At 47.6% G+C, this 16,450-nt stretch overlaps 1 protein-coding gene across 1 annotated transcript; it reads right to left on the bottom strand.

Annotated features, from left to right (window-relative positions):
* Nucleotides 1-721: 721 nt before the first annotated feature.
* LOC137531625 (uncharacterized) lies at nucleotides 722-6,740 on the bottom strand. The gene is made up of 2 exons (XM_068251564.1): nucleotides 5,745-6,740; nucleotides 722-2,224 (listed from the first exon to the last, which is right to left on the bottom strand). The coding sequence occupies exons 1-2, from the start codon at nucleotides 6,604-6,606 to the stop codon at nucleotides 1,632-1,634; spliced, it is 1,455 nt and encodes a 484-aa protein (XP_068107665.1). The 5' UTR covers nucleotides 6,607-6,740; the 3' UTR covers nucleotides 722-1,631.
* Between the last annotated feature and the right edge of the window lie 9,710 nt (nucleotides 6,741-16,450).

Genomic DNA, 16,450 nt, shown 5'->3' on the forward strand with positions numbered 1-16,450 from the left:
CCCCATACACAGACCTCAGGTATAATATCGCTCAGTATTGCCCCATACACAGACCTCAGGTATAATATCGTTCAGCATTGCCCCATACACAGACCTCAGGTATAATATCGATCAGCATTGCCGCATACATAGACCTCAGGTATAATATCGCTCAGCATCGCCCCATACACAGACCTCAGGTATAATATCGCTCAGTATTGCCCCATACACAGACCTCAGGTATAATATCGCTCAGCATCGCCCCATACACAGACCTCAGGTATAATATCGCTCAGCATGGCCCCATACACAGACCTCAGGTATAATATCGCTCAGCATCGCCCCATACACGGACCTCAGGTATAATATCGCTCAGCATCGCCCCATACACAGACCTCAGGTATAATATCGCTCAGTATTGCCCCATACACAGACCTCAGGTATAATATCGCTCAGTATTGCCCCATACACAGACCTCAGGTATAATATCGTTCAGCATTGCCCCATACACAGACCTCAGGTATAATATCGCTCAGCATCGCCCCATACACAGACCTCAGGTATAATATCGCTCAGCATCGCCCCATACACAGACCTCAGGTATAATATCGCTCAACATCGCCCCATACACAGACCTCAGGTATAATATCGCTCAGTATCGCCCCATACACAGACCTCAGGTATAATATCGCTCATGGGAATGCATTCAACATTATTAAGAATAAAACTTACTATACCACTTATTAAATAAATGAGACACACACCACCAGAGGCGTTTAACAGGCCGCGGCCATTGTTTATTGGGGGGGAAAAAAGGGGGTGTAACAGACAAACCAACTTTATTGAATAATTCAATAACCAACTAACTTTATTTCCAAGTGAAAACACATAAATTAACCAACACCAAGCTCGATCGATGGTCTGTGGACCCGACTCGATCGCTACCACCAGTTCTTTTCTTTCACCATACCCCCCAATAAGGAAGCCCGCGACAAATCAGAAATTAAGGGACGGGTGGGTGGGCAGCAGCTCAGGTCTGTCCGAGAGTTCTCCTCACAGTGACACTGACTGCTTTGACCACTGGTTTTATTTCACCTCAGCCAACCCCCTGATTGGCTGAGGGCTTTGGAGGGAATGATGCACCGTCCAATCCGCTTCAAGCTGTACCTGCTAATCATACAGCTTAAACTTTGCTTAACAACAGCATCTCTTCTGAGGTAAAATTACCTCACAGCACCTGAAACATAGAAAAGACTGCCAGTACCAAATCTTAACTACAGACATTTATACATATATGCCCTTGTTTAATAGTTTTCAGCATGCCCATGTTCGCTGCCCATCTATTTGCCGTGCAGCTCTTTCATGGGAATGCATTCAACATTATTAAGCATAAAACTTACTATACCACTTATTAAATAAATGAGACACACACCACCAGAGGCGTTTAACAGGCCGCGGCCATTGTTTATTGGGGGGGAAAAAAGGGGGTGTAACAGACAAACCAACTTTATTGAATAATTCAATAACCAACTAACTTTATTTCCAAGTGAAAACACATAAATTAACCAACACCAAGCTCGATCGATGGTCTGTGGACCCGACTCGATCGCTACCACCAGTTCTTTTCTTTCACCATACCCCACAAGGCAGGCCTAAAGCCTGGCACCCCCCAACCCCACGGCCTGTTCAATCATCTCTTGTAAGTTCATGTTAAGTATATCTGAACCAATTTCAGACAGGTGTACCCCATCCGTACGATACAGCCCAACAATTCCACCTTCCAGCTCGTGATGTCTGTACGCAAACCCTTGTATCGTGACCATGAATTTACTTACACGCCGGTTTATTTTCTTTCTTATTTTCTCTAAATATGAAAGCTCCGGAGACCGAAGCCAACACAGTCTAGAAATGATTTCGGAAAATACCAGTACTGTCCCTGGCAACAATTCCCGAAGTGTAGAGAAATCCGACTTTATGTCAAATATTAACTGTAAGGTGCGTATTTTACCGACATCATTACCTCCCAAGTGAACTATTAAAACTTCTGGAGGGGGCTCAACACAGAGAGCTTCTTTAATCATAGGTACCAAACCTTTCCATTGGAGGCCACGCACCCCTTTCCACATAACTTGAATAGAAAACCCCGATAAGTCCAAGTGCTCACCGTATGGTCTAATTAATGCTCTCCTCCCCGCCCAATAAACAAAGGAGTGACCGCATAGCCACACCGTCACCCTCTGCCTACCTGTAATTTAAAAACAAGAATATCAGAAGACACACAAACGTGGACGAACATATAACATAAAACGACTGGACTCCCATCTACCCAACCTCTTGATGACCTCCGAACTAAGCCCCATCCTAGCTGCTTCAGTGGCAGCACCTATCCGGAACGAATGAGTCGAAAAACGCTCATTGCCCAGACCCAATTTAACCAAACATCGCTTCAAGATGGCAGAAAATTGGTATTTCGTAAGAGGAGTCCCATCCGCATGACACAAAAAAGAAATCGCCGAAAAACGAACCGCTAAAAATGAGCGAAGAACCAACACTGGACATAAAAAGGAGCCCGGTAAAGAAAACAGCGATAACCACACGCCACGTGATGATTGATCCGTTTTTGAACGACACACGAATACTTCCACTTTGTCTTCAAAAACCCGAATGTGGGACTCCTCAAATTGCGACTGTGAAGACTTTGAATGAGCGACCAGTTCGGATATCCGTAACGCGGCAAAAAAGGCAAGACAAAAAGCCGCCTGGAAAAGCAAAAACTCATACTCAGACATGCAAATGTCCTTTAAAACCACTAATATCCCCACCAGCAAATTAAAGCTAATTGGTCGTCTCTCATCCACTGTCTTACAACCCGATTTGTATCCTTTTAAAAACTGTTTCACTATAAAGTAGCTGTTAATCGCAGGCGCGTTCATGAGTTTGCGAAAATATGACACACCTGCCAGAGTTTTACACATATACCCATATGACCAGCCCAACTGCATTCCATAACATAAAAAACGCAAAACTATGTCACAATCGTCCTGTAAAGCAGAGACAGCGGTCTCCTGACAATACATACACCACTTATTCCATGCTGATACGTAATCTTTCCAAGTCTTTCCCGACAAGGAGTTAGAAACCATAGATGAGATCAATCCCAGATCACCGTCCATAAGTGATCTGGACATATAGCTCCATCCTTCTCTGCGTCCGGCACAAGCTGGCGAAACTCCTGAAATTTTTGTCGTGACAAAAAATCAGCTATTACATTCTGTTTTCCAGGCAAATAAACAGCTTTCAACCAGATGTTATACTTCAAAGAATAAAATACAATCTGACGCAACACCCGCAACACAAAAATTGATTTAGATGTTAAACAATTCACTGCAAATAGCACACCTTTGTTATCCGTGTGTAACAATATGCGTTTGTTCTGAAAACTCTCACCCCATAAAACAAGAGATACTAAGACCGGAAATAGCTCCAATAAAACTATGGACTTGGTGACACCCGCCTCTAACCAAGAAACAGGCCAAATATCCGCACACCATTTTCCAGCCCAGAAAGCTCCAAATCCTATGGAGCCAGCGGCGTCCGTAAACAGCTGAAGTTCCGGTGCAGATTGAAACTCATCCTGCCAAAACGTCCTACCATTGTATTCACACAAAAACCTATCCCAGACCAACAGATCATGCTTCACCTCCGCACCCAATCTAACATGAAGAGAAGGAGACTTCAAACCTGAGATCGAAAGTGCTAAGCGCCGTGAGAAAACCCGACCCATTGGCATAATTCGCGTAGCGAAAGCCAATAAACCCAATACTGACTGCACTTCCTTAACCACCGTCTTTTTCTTTTTAATCAAAACACTAATCTTGGCCCTCATTTCAACTACCTTTTCTGTAGGTAACCTGTATTCTTGTTTCACAGTATCAATACAGATGCCCAAGAAGCATAACTCCGTGCATGGTAAAACCGTTTTTTCCGGTGCAAGAGGAACACCAAAAAAGTCCATTAAGCATGTGAAACAATATAACAAAGACATGCATAAATCACTATCATTCCCTCCAACAAAAAGGAAATCGTCAAGATAATGAGTTATTCCCCCTCCCATATCATGCTCAAAATCAACCGCCCACTCTAAAAACGAAGAGAAACGCTCGAAATACATGCATGACAAAGAGCACCCCATAGGGAGACAACGGTCAAAGTAATAATTACCCCCAAACTGAAAACCTAACGAGGAAAATCCGATTGGAGCAATCGGAAGCAATCTGAAAGCCGATTTAATATCGGTCTTGGCCATAAGGGCCCCAACTCCAAAACCTCTAACCAATTCCATGGCCTGATCGAAAGTAGCATACCGCACGGACGACCAATCCGCCGGAATGGTGTCATTCAAAGAGCCCCCTTTCGGAAATGATAGGTGATGGATAATCCTAAACTCACCTGGCTCTTTTTTTGGAACAACGCCAAGAGGGGATAATCTAAAATTAACAAACGGGGGCTCAGCGAACGGACCAGCAATTCTGCCAGCCTCTAATTCCTTGCTAATTTTAGCACCGACAACCTCTGGAAATTGACAAACAGACTTAAGGTTATTAACCCATTCACAACCTGAACCTTCAAAAGCAGGAATGTAAAAACCATCCCTAAAACCATAAAATAAAAAGCTAGCTATGTTCTGGTCTGGATACCTCTCTAGCCATGGAATTAACCTTTGTAGCCGAATTGGACTCGGACCCTTTAAGAAATGGCTCCCTACCCGGATATGCGTTCTGAGGAGCCGAAGACTTCTTCACACATTTGCTTAATGAATGCGAACCAGCACAAAAAGAACATTCGTGTCTGAATCTGCAATTAATAAACTTGCATTGACCTTCATTAAATGAAAAACAAACGCCTTTCCTCAAAGTAACCCCTCCAGCGGAGGAGGCCGGCCTAGGAGATTGAGATCTTTGCGGCAGCATCAAAGACAACCAGAGGTCCACATCTTTCTGACCCCAAATTAGCATGAACAGTCATTTTCTGCCGATACGTCTCATCATACAGAAACCAGCTCAAAGAACCAAATTTCTGATATGCTTCCAAAACAATATCAGCATGGCGTAATAAGCCCACACTCAAGGCCGGAAACTTTTCACATAAAATACTGGAATAAATGAAGAAGGCCCTAAGCCAATTCGAGAATGTTCGTGCGATGGGCCTTCTCCTATCACTTTCCAAATCTTTTTTATCCCCTTTAGTAAATTCTTTGTTATTAGGCAAAAGGGATAGCAAATCAACATATTCTAATCGCCAAATCTTCTCTTTTACAGACAACGGTAAATGAAAACCGAGAGGCGATACCTCGCATGCTAATGCCTCCTTGTAACATGTTTCTGCAACACCAGGTGACCTAACCTCGTTAACCTGAGGAGCAGCCATAGAAGAAAACTGAGGCTGAGAAGAAAGGTCAGGTGTAGAAGCAACAGGTGTAACAACAGAAGGAAGCTGAGAAGCAGTAACATTAACATTAGACCGAACAAAGGTAGAAGGAGGTGACCAAACATTAACAGGTACAGCAGAACTAGAAACAGATGGATTAATCCCTGATGAGTCTAGAGGCAAGGGGGGTGACAATACTGTATGCATAATATTCTGCTGTGACCCAGAGGCAATCCCCCCTCCCCCTCTCTGAAACAAATACAACATGGATTGCATCATGTAAAACATTTCATCCAGCCTATTAGACTGGGAGTGCTGGGGAACACCCAGGTACTCACCCGGCATTTGATCTCCCCTCTCAGGCACTTGCTGGGCCTGTTGGTTCACCAGCAGTGGTTCTCTTTGCGCAGCTCCATCCTCTTGCTGCATCTCGACTGACCTCACATTCAGAGCAGGTTGCGCTGGGAAGCACCCAGCAGGCAGCTGTGGGCTAGGACCTGCCGGCATAGATCCCTTCTTCTGCGCCGACTGCGCTCCAGGTCCCTTAGAAGGCTGTCCTTTCTTCCTGGCTTGTTGGGCAGGCCTGAGGGAGCGTTCCGGGGGAGGAGTATATGGCCTGGACTTCCTTTTGGCCTGCCGAAGAGACCTCCCTCTACTTCCCTCAGCGGCAGGTACTGGCAGATTAGAACCGGAAGTGCATAGTGCTGGCAGATGACGCACTTCCGGTTCAGCGGGCCCTAGCCGAGATACTGCGCCCGGTCCACCGCTGCCTCCTGCAGAAACTTGAAGCTGGGCCGAGATGGGCGCCAAGCCGCCTCCATCCTGAACAATCCCCGCAGCCTGGCGCTGAGAGCCGCTCTCCATGGCGACATCCAGGGGTCCGCTCAGCGATGACATGAGAGGAGGCTGAAAGACAAGCGGCCAGGAGCTGAAGCCGCTCGAGACAGATCCCTCCGGTGCCCGGTGCTGAGCAGTTCCCACAGCAGGGGGCAAAGACAGCGGAGCTCCAGGTTGAGCAGCCATCCCAGAAACACTCAAAGGCTGAGAGACAGGTACAGCTGATGGAGCAGAATTAATCTGTGCTGGAGTTCCAGCTGAAGTTCCTGGCAGAGGAGGTAAGGCAGCTAGCAATGCCCTAATAATTTGTTCTCCGTCCGGTGCCTGAGCCCTCAATAACAGTTCTCTCAAAGGGTGTTCCATTATCAGTAGATAAATAAGAAATAAATTAAGTAAATAAATAAATTAAGCAAAGAATATAAAGAGTAATCCAAGGGAAAAAATTAGAGGAGAGAGCCACAAAAGCAGCTAACACAGCAGCTCAGGTCTGTCCGAGAGTTCTCCTCACAGTGACACTGACTGCTTTGACCACTGGTTTTATTTCACCTCAGCCAACCCCCTGATTGGCTGAGGGCTTTGGAGGGAATGATGCACCGTCCAATCCGCTTCAAGCTGTACCTGCTAATCATACAGCTTAAACTTTGCTTAACAACAGCATCTCTTCTGAGGTAAAATTACCTCACAGCACCTGAAACATAGAAAAGACTGCCAGTACCAAATCTTAACTACAGACATTTATACATATATGCCCTTGTTTAATAGTTTTCAGCATGCCCATGTTCGCTGCCCATCTATTTGCCGTGCAGCTCTTTCAGCATCGCCCCATACACAGACCTCAGGTATAATATCGCTCAGCATCGCCCCATACACAGACCTCAGGTATAATATCGCTCAGCATCGCCCCATACACAGACCTCAGGTATAATATCGCTCAGCATGGCCCTATACACAGACCTCAGGTATAATATCGCTCAGTATTGCCCCATACACAGACCTCAGGTATAATATCGCTCAGCATTCCCCCATACACAGACCTCAGGTATAATATCGCTCAGCATCGCCCCATACACAGACCTCAGGTATAATATCGCTCAGCATGGCCCTATACACAGACCTCAGGTATAATATCGCTCAGTATTGCCCCATACACAGACCTCAGGTATAATATCGCTGAGCATGGCCCTATACACAGACCTCAGGTATAATATCGCTCAGCATCGCCCCATACACAGACCTCAGGTATAATATCGCTCAGCATGGCCCTATACACAGACCTCAGGTATAATATCGCTCAGTATTGCCCCATACACAGACCTCAGGTATAATATCGCTCAGCATTGCCCCATACACAGACCTCAGGTATAATATCGCTCAGCATCGCCCCATACACAGACCTCAGGTATAATATCGCTCAGCATCGCCCCATACACAGACCTCAGGTATAATATCGCTCAGCATCGCCCCATACACAGACCTCAGGTATAATATCGCTCAGTATTGCCCCATACACAGACCTCAGGTATAATATCGCTCAGCATTGCCCCATACACAGACCTCAGGTATAATATCGCTCAGTATTGCCCCATACACAAACCTCAGGTATAATATCGCTCAGTATTGCCCCATACACAGACCTCAGGTATAGTATCGCTCAGTATTGCCCCATACACAGACCTCAGGTATAATATCGCTCAGCATTGCCCCATACACAGACCTCAGGTATAATATCGCTCAGTATTGCCCCATACAGAGACCTCAGGTATAATATAGCTCAGCATCGCCCCATACACAGACCTCAGGTATAATATCGCTCAGTATCGCCCCATACACAGACCTCAGGTATAATATCGCTCAGCATCGCCCCATACAGAGACCTCAGGTATAATATCGCTCAGCATCACCCCATACACAGACCTCAGGTATAATATCGCTCAGCATGGCCCCATACACAGACCTCAGGTATAATATCGCTCAGCATCGCCCCATACACAGACCTCAGGTATAATATCGCTCAGCATCGCCCCATACACAGACCTCAGGTATAATATCGCTCAGCATCGCCCCATACACAGACCTCAGGTATAATATATCGCTCAGTATCGCCCTATACACAGACCTCAGGTATATTATCGCTCAGCATCGCCCCATACACAGACCTCAGGTATAATATCGCTCAGCATTGCCCCATACACAGACCTCAGGTATAATATCGCTCAGCATTGCCCCATACACAGACCTCAGGTATAATATCGCTCAGCATCGCCCCATACACAGACCTCAGGTATAATATCGCTCAGTATCGCCCTATACACAGACCTCAGGTATAATATCGCTCAGCATCGCCCCATACACAGACCTCAGGTATAATATCGCTCAGCATCGCCCCATACACAGACCTCAGGTATAATATCGCTCAGCATCGCCCCATACACAGACCTCAGGTATAATATCGCTCAGCATGGCCCTATACACAGACCTCAGTTATAATATCGCTCAGTATTGCCCCATACACAGACCTCAGGTATAATATCGCTCAGCATTGCCCCATACACAGACCTCAGGTATAATATCGCTCAGCATCGCCCCATACACAGACCTCAGGTATAATATCGCTCAGCATGGCCCTATACACAGACCTCAGGTATAATATCGCTCAGTATTGCCCCATACACAGACCTCAGGTATAATATCGCTGAGCATCGCCCCATACACAGACCTCAGGTATAATATCGCTCAGCATCGCCCCATACACAGACCTCAGGTATAATATCGCTCAGCATGGCCCTATACACAGACCTCAGGTATAATATCGCTCAGTATTGCCCCATACACAGACCTCAGGTATAATATCGCTCAGCATTGCCCCATACACAGACCTCAGGTATAATATCGCTCAGTATTGCCCCATACACAGACCTCGGGTATAATATCGCTCAGCATTGCCCCATACACAGACCTCAGGTATAATATCGCTCAGTATTGCCCCATACACAGACCTCGGGTATAATATCGTTCAGCATTGCCCCATACACAGACCTCAGGTATAATATCGTTCAGCATTGCCCCATACACAGACCTCAGGTATAATATCGCTCAGCATCGCCCCATACAGAGACCTCAGGTATAATATCGCTCAGTATTGCCCCATACACAGACCTCAGGTATAATATCGCTCAGCATTGCCCCATACACAGACCTCAGGTATAATATCGTTCAGCATTGCCCCATACACAGACCTCAGGTATAATATCGCTCAGCATCGCCCCATACACAGACCTCAGGTATAATATCGCTCAGTATTGCCCCATACACAGACCTCAGGTATAATATCGCTCAGCATCACCCCATACACAGACCTCAGGTATAATATCGCTCAGCATGGCCCCATACACAGACCTCAGGTATAATATCGCTCAGCATCGCCCCATACACAGACCTCAGGTATAATATCGCTCAGCATCGCCCCATACAGAGACCTCAGGTATAATATCGCTCAGCATCACCCCATACACAGACCTCAGGTAAAATATCGCTCAGCATGGCCCCATACACAGACCTCAGGTATAATATCGCTCAGCATCGCCCCATACACAGACCTCAGGTATAATATCGCTCAGCATGGCCCCATACACAGACCTCAGGTATAATATCGCTCAGCATGGCCCCATACACAGACCTCAGGTATAATATCGCTCAGCATCGCCCCATACACAGACCTCAGGTATAATATCGCTCAGCATGGCCCCATACACAGACCTCAGGTATAATATCGCTCAGCATCGCCCCATACACAGTCCTCAGGTATAATATCGCTCAGCATGGCCCCATACACAGACCTCAGGTATAATATCGCTCAGCATCGCCCCATACACAGACCTCAGGTATAATATCGCTCAGCATCGCCCCATACACGGACCTCATGCATAATATCGCTCAGCATGGCCCCATACACAGACCTCAGGTATAATATCGCTCAGCATGGCCCCATACACAGACCTCAGGTATAATATCGCTCAGCATCGCCCCATACAGAGACCTCAGGTATAATATCGCTCAGCATCGCCCCATACACAGACCTCAGGTTACAGACACAGCCCAGAAGATCACAGTATGCCAGATGACAAGCCCGAGATTCAGGTCAGGAGGCCTCTGTTAAACATGATATCCCCAGCATCATTGCTAAGGGCTCATTCACACTACAGAACACATGCATGAATGCAATTTTGTGCATGCGTTTCAATTGCATGGAATGCACATCGAGGTGTCTCAAAGCGCAGACATTGCCAGCAGCAACACAATAGAACCCATTGGGAAAATGTGTACGGTGAAAAGTAACATGAAAGTCCATAGACCATGTCGATGGCACACTATGTTCAATGTGTCAAAACTGACAGCGCAGCACTTAGTGTGAATGAGCCCTAAGAAGAATTGCAGGTGATGTTTTATAGCTCAGCAGCTGTGCAACTTGATCTGCAGTGTGATACAGCTGAACCAGTAAGGGCTCTTTCACACTAGGAGCTGCACCGTGCGTTTTGACGGATCGCTCCCTGGCTGTGTTTAGAGAGGTAACATGAAAGCCTATTTGACTTTTAAGCTAACTTTCACATTAGACAAAGCATTCCAGAGCAAATACGCTGTAACACATGTGGGAGCTTTGTAACGTCCAGCCTCGGCGTTCTCCCGTCGGGTGAATTAGAACTACCGCCACTAATGAGCGTTGCACCGCAACTTCCCGACGTTCACGCCTGTAGGTAATAATGCGTGCACGAAATTGGTTCCTGCACACGTTCTGTGATGTGAAAGAGCCCTAATGATTGCTAGAGTTCAGGTATAGAGATGGAGGTGAGCCCAGAATTAGATAGCCCTCCTATAAGCTGAAGTGGACTGTGTTATCAATGTAAATATAGTCCACCAGAATGATAAGTCCACAGTAACAGCACAAAGGTAATGATTGTAAACCTAGTTGCAGAAACAAGTGTTACATCATTGCATAAAAGCTGTGCTTTACCATTATACAGCCTGACAATATATGCTGTGCCTAGTATTAATCTTCTATTAATATATAGCATATATATATTACAGTATAGTCAGCAATGCTATTGCATACATTACATATAGCACTGGCCGGATGAGCTGGAAGCGCGAGGCATCTGCAGCAGGTGAGGTGACCGGAAACATGCCCTCCGCAGACACAGCACGCTCGAGACACTGACAGCCGGAGGAGGTGGACGAGTCACCGCTCTGCACAGCCGAGGAGGAGAGTCCCGCCTACGCCCTTGGAGGCATCACACGGAGCAGCCAGGAACCAGGATCGCGTATGTAAGCTGGCGACATTGTGTGCGGAGCTCCCTCTTGTGGCCGGACTGTAAAATGTTCATGGAACTTGTGTGCGGAGCTTCCCCGTGTGGCCGCTATAGAAGTCTTATTGATGTACACAGACACTGTTAGGAGCCAGTTCTATGGGAGGGCTGTGTATATATTGTGAGTCTGGGGAATACAGTAGTGAGTGAGGCTGCTGGAAGGGACAGAGCTGCTGTATATGGATGCAGGTGGCTGCAGACTGAGCTGCACGTGGTCAGGGGCGCTGCTGCTGCACATGGCAGGCTAAGCAGACAGGAGTGCTCTCCCCCGGCCAGCAGCCCATACTGGTACTTTGCATTGTGTTTTATAATCCGTTCACACTGCACGCGTTTTCAGCCGCGTTTTGGAAACGCGTGCAGGAGGCCGACACGCACGACATCAGACATTGCATAGAGTGCAATGTCTGATGTTCACACTGCATGCGTTCCGGACCTGTACGGTCCGGGAACGCATGCTGCACGCAGATTTTGACAAAACGCGTGGCTGTCCCATTCACTTTTCAGTGATGGGATCAGCCACGCAATGCACACAAACGCGGATGGCCATGCGTTCGTACGCGTTGCGGTCCGCACGCGTTCCGCACGCTGGCCATCCGCATTTGTGATCTGAACGCGCCCTAACAATTATGAAACCAGCAACAGATAGCCTCAGCAACATTGCATCACACTGCGTTTAGTAGGGCTGAACGATTTTCGATTTTTTAAACCGAAAATCGCGATCAGCAGTGTGACGATCTTGAGATCGTTAGAGCTGCGATTTTTGCAGCTGCTGATTCCTGCTCTGCTTCCGGCTCCCTCCTCCTCAGTCGCGTATAGCAAAAGCAGAAATGCTCCCTGTAGGTGCTGGAGAGGAGGCCAGTGAGGGGTTAATGAGTCGGATCATTCCCGCTCCCTCTCCGGGTGACAGCCAGGCTGGTTAATGGGGCAGACAGGCATACACAGGAAGGATGGGCTTGTCCCGCCCCCCGTCGCCCGGAAAATGAGAAGAGCCTGAGAGACGCACGCACTGCCCGGGGAGCCGAGCCGTTCACTAGTGATGGGAATTCCGGCTCTTCTCAGAGAATCGGCACTTCTGAATCGGCTCCTATTAAAGAGCCGGCTCTTACGGCTCTGAATCGGCTCTTCATTAAATATCACTAGACACAACTCAGAATTGGATTAAAAGCCCCACCCCCATCTCCATGCCAACTCCAGACCACTTTTCTGACTGAGGCAATCCCTCCTGCTACTGCTCTGCTCCGCCCCAAACACTTCTACAAGCTGCAAGAGGAGGACTACATCTCCCAGAATGCCTCAGCGCCCTTTATTACGGAGCAAAGCAGAGCTAAAAGGGGCGGCTGGGGCATCGGCTCTTCTCAGAGTGAGCATCGGCTCCTGTGATTCACTTCAAAGAGCTGGCTCTTAGAGCCGGCTCGTTCGCGAACGACCCATCACTACCGTTCACGCAGTAATTAATTAACACTTCTGTCTGCTCTCTACCTGGCAGGGGACAGTCAGCAAACTACTATTACTGTGGTCCCCTCTCTGCATGCCCTGTGGTGTGTGCTGCTGCGTGCCTGGGTGACAGTGACTGACACTGAAAATGTCACCCTGATAGGCTACATGGGGAGTCATTGTTGTCATGTGATGTCACATAGTACTGAGAAATGTATAGTAATATAGATTATAAATATATAGATATATCTCTATCTCTCTATCTCTTACGCAGCGCTGTACAGAGTATATTGTCTTGTCACTTAACTGTCCCTCAGAGGAGCTCACAATCTAATTCCTACCATAGTCATATGTCAATATATGTACCATAGTATAGGGCCAATTTTCAGTAGCCAATTAACTTAACTGTAGGTTTTTTTGGATGTGGGGGGAAACCGAAGTGTCCAGAGGAAACCCAAACAGACATGGAGAGAACATACAAACTCCTCGCAGGGCTAGGACCAGGCTAGAATTTGAACCAGGGACCCAGTGCTGCAAGGCAAGAGCACTAACCACTACACCACTGTGCTGCCTTATATATATTTTTTTCTTCCAGTAGTAATAAGCTGCATAAAAGGGGCACCTATTACTAAATTCTACACCTGGGTTAAGCCTGGGTTCACACACGTTGAGGTTTTGTGTCATGGATGGTCAGAGCGATCTGATCCATCGTTGTGAGTAGAAAATCGTGTATTGAATCGAAATCGCAATTTCTGGCAGAAATCGTTCAATTCAATCTTTTCCTAAAATCGTTCAGGCCTAGCGTTTAGTGATGTTCACTGTATACAGGCCTTACATCTACAGACATGTTACTATATGCTGCTCTGGGTGCACCGGCAGCATTGAGGAGGGGACCAGCAGCGACATATTGAAGGGCAGGCCAGTGTGTCAGTGCCAAGCTGTGGCTAACAAGGTGACAGCTTCTGCTGTATTGCTGGGAGATCAGGGGGCGGAGCTACCCAGTATGACAGCACTGAGGGGAGGAGCAGCCACATTCTAAGGAGCGGGCCAGAATACTCTAGACAGCCGGGCCCTGTGTATATCACATAATCCCATCATTGCAGATAGAGGGAAAGTAACTTAGGGTGCATACACACATCCAACATTGATTGGCCAATTGCTAGCCACTTTTACCACCTCAATGTAGAGTGAGAGACTATAAATACTGAGACCAGCTTGTGCAAGTAAGCCTCTCGTGACATGGCTGTGATAAAATTGGCCAATGATTGGCCAATCAAAATTGGATGTGTGTCCCAAGCTTGAGTGTGGATAGGCATATGCACCTCACTGAGTACATAACTGCATGATGCATGTACAGCAGTATATACAGCGCAGCACACGCGCTCCCTTACCTTTCCCTACTGTACATAATGCCTCACCAATCCACTAGCATGACTCAGCAATAGCAGAGGGGCGTGGTCACGTGTCACTGCAGGTGCCATCCTCAGCGGTGCTCCAGCTGCCCACCTGCACACGCGCGTCACAATAGCTGCTATGACGTCACCTCCATCCACTAGCATGACACAGCAATAGCAGAGGGGCGTGGTCACGTGTCACTGCAGGTGCCATCCTCAGCGGTCTCGAGCGGTCCACCTGCACACGCGTCACAATAGCTTCTATGACGTCACCCGGTACTCAGCCTCCTCGGCTCGCAGACGGAGCAGCGGCAACATCGGAGGCAGACGTGCGGCGTCTCTCTCTGTATCCCCGATAGCTGTTGGGCGAACATCTAGATGTTCGGGTTCGGGCCGAACAGGCCGAACATGGCCGCGATGTTCGGGTGTTCGACCCGAACTCCGAACATAATGGAAGTCAATGGGGACCCGAACTTTTGTGGTTTGTAAAGCCTCCTTACATGCTACATACCCCAAATTTACAGGGTATGTGCACCTTGGGAGTGGGTACAAGAGGAAAAAAAAATTTAGCAAAAAGAGCTTATAGTTTTTGAGAAAATCGATTTTAAAGTTTCAAAGGGAAAACTGTCTTTTAAATGCGGGAAATGTCTGTTTTCTTTGCACAGGTAACATGCTTTTTGTCGGCATGCAGTCATAAATGTAATACATATAAGAGGTTCCAGGAAAAGGGACCGGTAATGCTAACCCAGCAGCAGCACACGTGATGGAACAGGAGGAGGGTGGCGCAGGAGGAGAAGGCCACGCTTTGAGACACAACAACCCAGGCCTTGCATGAGGACAAGAAGCGTGCGGATAGCATGCTTTGTACCACCATGCAGTCATAAATGTAATAAAGATAAGTGGTTCAATAAACAGGGACCACGCGGCAACGCTAACCCAGCAGCAGCACACGTGATGGAACAGGAGGAGGCGCAGGAGGAGAAGGCCACGCTTTGTGAGACACAACAACCCAGGCCTTGCATGAGGACAAAAAGCGTGCGGATAGCATGCTTTGTACCGCCATGTAGTCATAAATGTAATAAAGATAAGAGGTTCAATAAACAGGGACCACGCGGCAACGCTAACCCAGCAGCAGCAGCAGCAGCAGCACACGTGATGGAACAGGAGGAGGCGCAGGAGGAGAAGGCCACGCTTTGTGAGACACAACAACCCAGGCCTTGCATGAGGACAAAAAGCGTGCGGATAGCATGCTTTGTACCGCCATGTAGTCATAAATGTAATAAAGATAAGAGGTTCAATAAACAGGGACCACGCGGCAACGGTAACCCAGCAGCAGCAGCAGCAGCAGCAGCACACGTGATGGAACAGGAGGAGGCGCAGGAGGAGAAGGCCACGCTTTGTGAGACACAACAACCCAGGCCTTGCATGAGGACAAAAAGCGTGCGGATAGCATGCTTTGTACCGCCATGTAGTCATAAATGTAATAAAGATAAGAGGTTCCATAAACAGGGACCACGCGGCAACGGTAACCCAGCAGCAGCAGCAGCAGCAGCAGCACACGTGATGGAACAGGAGGAGGCGCAGGAGGAGAAGGCCACGCTTTGTGAGACACAACAACCCAGGCCTTGCATGAGGACAAAAAGCGTGCGGATAGCATGCTTTGTACCGCCATGTAGTCATAAATGTAATAAAGATAAGAGGTTCCATAAACAGGGACCGGCAACGGTAACCCAGCAGCAGCAGCAGCAGCAGCAGCAGCAGCACACGTGATGGAACAGGAGGAGGCGCAGGAGGAGAAGGCCACGCTTTGTGAGACACAACAACCCAGGCCTTGCATGAGGACAAAAAGCGTGCGGATATAGCAGCAATGCTTTTTGCCGCCATGCAGTCATAAATGTAATACAGATGAGAGGTTCAATAAACAGGGACCGGAAACGCTAAACCATCCCAGATGTTCATCGGTCATGTTACTTGGTTGGGGTCCAGGAGTGTTGCGTAGTCGTTTCCAATCCAGGATTG

This window comes from Hyperolius riggenbachi, chromosome 9 (assembly GCF_040937935.1).
Source record: "Hyperolius riggenbachi isolate aHypRig1 chromosome 9, aHypRig1.pri, whole genome shotgun sequence".
NCBI lineage: Eukaryota > Metazoa > Chordata > Amphibia > Anura > Hyperoliidae > Hyperolius > Hyperolius riggenbachi.

Excerpts from the sequence above, each read along its gene's own strand:
- LOC137531625 (XM_068251564.1), bottom strand. The coding sequence starts at position 6,606 with ATGGAACACCCTTTGAGAGAACTGTTATTGAGGGCTCAGGCACCGGAC. Across the intron at positions 2,225-5,744 it reads GAGGGGAGATCAAATGCCGG|GTAGGCAGAGGGTGACGGTG; the intron begins GTGAGTACCTGG and ends TTTAAATTACAG.